Genomic DNA, 1,934 nt, shown 5'->3' on the forward strand with positions numbered 1-1,934 from the left:
TAAAGATCTGACTTCAAGTCCCAGCCGTGTTTCTTATTAGCAATGGGAACTTCCATAAATTACTTAATTTGTCCCAGTCCCAGCTCCTTCATCTACCTCTTAAGGTTATTGTGACTATGGAATAAAGCGACCCACATAGAGCTGTAGTTCAGAGTCTGCACAGGAGTGTCCTCTACTTATTAGCTCCTAATAGCACAGAGGTGGCAGCAGTTGCAAGTGCCTGGCACAAGAGGGCGCGCAAGAGACGACCAGTTCCCGTGTGGTCTCAGCCTAGAGGTGGCCACACCTACCAAGGGAGACCCTCTCCTCTGCAGTTCTGGGGACATAAACTGCTAGGACGACCTCTTCGGCCACTGCTGACATTGGACCCCACCCTTCTCGCCCTCTCCTCCAGGTTCCCCTTCCATTCTTACCGCAGCCTTTCCTGCTGGACAGTCCAGTTGTTGAGAGAGGGACTTCCTGCTACTACAGAGAGAATAAGGCTGTCTGTCTGTGGGTGCTGCAGATTTCTTGGTCATGGGAAAATCCATTTCTCCTGTGCAATAGGGATTAACACCTAAAGCGGAAGAGGAAAAATGGCAAGAAATCATTTGTGCTCCCAACATACAAAGCTCAACTGAGAACAAGGTCAGCCCCTGCCACCTGCCAGCCCCTCATGAGCCAGGGACCCACGTGGACATCAGCCACTGAACACCCAGTGCAGGTGTGTGGTGGGGAGAGGTGGCCGTAGAAGACATGGGCAGCATTTTCGTGATCTCCATACATGCTTTCTGTCCTGCAGGGAGTGGACAGGACTCTCGATTCCATCTTACCTCGATCCATCTCAGCGAGAGGAGACAGGCATCTCCTACATGTCAAGCAGTGGGCTGGGCTCTCTGGAAACTACAATGCTACATCAAACCCAGTCCCTGCTGCCAGGGAGTTTTCAACCCCAACCAGAGAAAGAGGAGGAAAGCCCAAAGGGTTCTCAGGACCAGTACAAACCAGTGGCCACCACAGGGAGAGACTGGGCAGAAACGGGGGGGAAAGAGGAATCCTCCAGCCAACCTCCCCAAAGGATCTGACTGCCTCCTACACACACACACTGACGCAGAGGCTTGTACACTCTTCGCTCACAAAGAGGCAACTCTCGATTCTTCAAGGATCTAAGAAAATGCAAAGTAATTGGCTTCCTCTTGTTTGTGGGAACCTCAGACTGCCTTTCATCCAATCAGGAACTCTGCTGCATACAGCTGGAAAAACTTTCAGAGATGACCTGATTTAACCCATCCTTGTCTAGAGCAGCGCTTCCAAACTGAAACATAATGTGAGCCACATACGTCATTTAAAAGGTTCTAGCAGCCACATTGAAAAAGTAAAAAGAAACAGGTGAGATCGATTTTAACAACACATTTTATTCAGTCCAATGGATTGTCCTTTCAACCTATACATAATACATCAAATTATCAATAAGATATTTTTTCCTTGCACTTAGTCTTTGAACCCAGTGTGTCTTTACATATCCTATACATCTCCATTGGGATGAGCTGCATGTGGCTATTGCACTGGGGGTGTCACTCTGGAGGCCCAGAGAGGGCCAGGGTTTTCCTAGTGCCCCTCAGCTCAAGTGAGTGGACAGGCTCTTGCAGAAAATTCCCCCAGAGGAAAAAGCAAGCTTGGTAGGAGTTCAGAGGAAATGTAGGATGGAGAAGGGTTTGGGGTTTGCTTTTATTTTTAGGATGGGAAAGACTTGAGCTTGTTTATAGACTGAAGAGAGGAAGCCACTGGCCAGGGTAGGTTGAGAATAGAAGAGGAAAGAACGGGCATCTGTGAGGATGTGAGATCCCAAAAGGGGATCAAGGAAAGGCGCAGGGACACAGTGGAGAAGGGAGAGTCTTGGTCCACCGGGGCTCAGAGAGTGTCCCTGCCAGGGCAGCTGCTCTCAGCAGCCGCCT

General features: G+C 49.6%; 1 protein-coding gene across 1 annotated transcript in view; it reads right to left on the minus strand.

Moving 5' to 3' along the window:
• IL16 (interleukin 16) overlaps window positions 1-1,934 on the minus strand; it is a gene marked incomplete at its 5' end in the record, with an annotated part of 55,077 nt that overhangs the window by 48,233 nt on the left and 4,910 nt on the right. Inside the window, one exon of the mRNA XM_008587039.1 lies at window positions 414-556. Coding sequence (XP_008585261.1) covers window positions 414-556 — 143 coding nt within the window. The remainder of the gene's footprint in view (window positions 1-413; window positions 557-1,934) is intronic.

The sequence above is a fragment of the Galeopterus variegatus genome, unplaced genomic scaffold (genome assembly GCF_000696425.1).
Source record: "Galeopterus variegatus unplaced genomic scaffold, G_variegatus-3.0.2 Scaffold4223, whole genome shotgun sequence".
Lineage (NCBI taxonomy): Eukaryota > Metazoa > Chordata > Mammalia > Dermoptera > Cynocephalidae > Galeopterus > Galeopterus variegatus.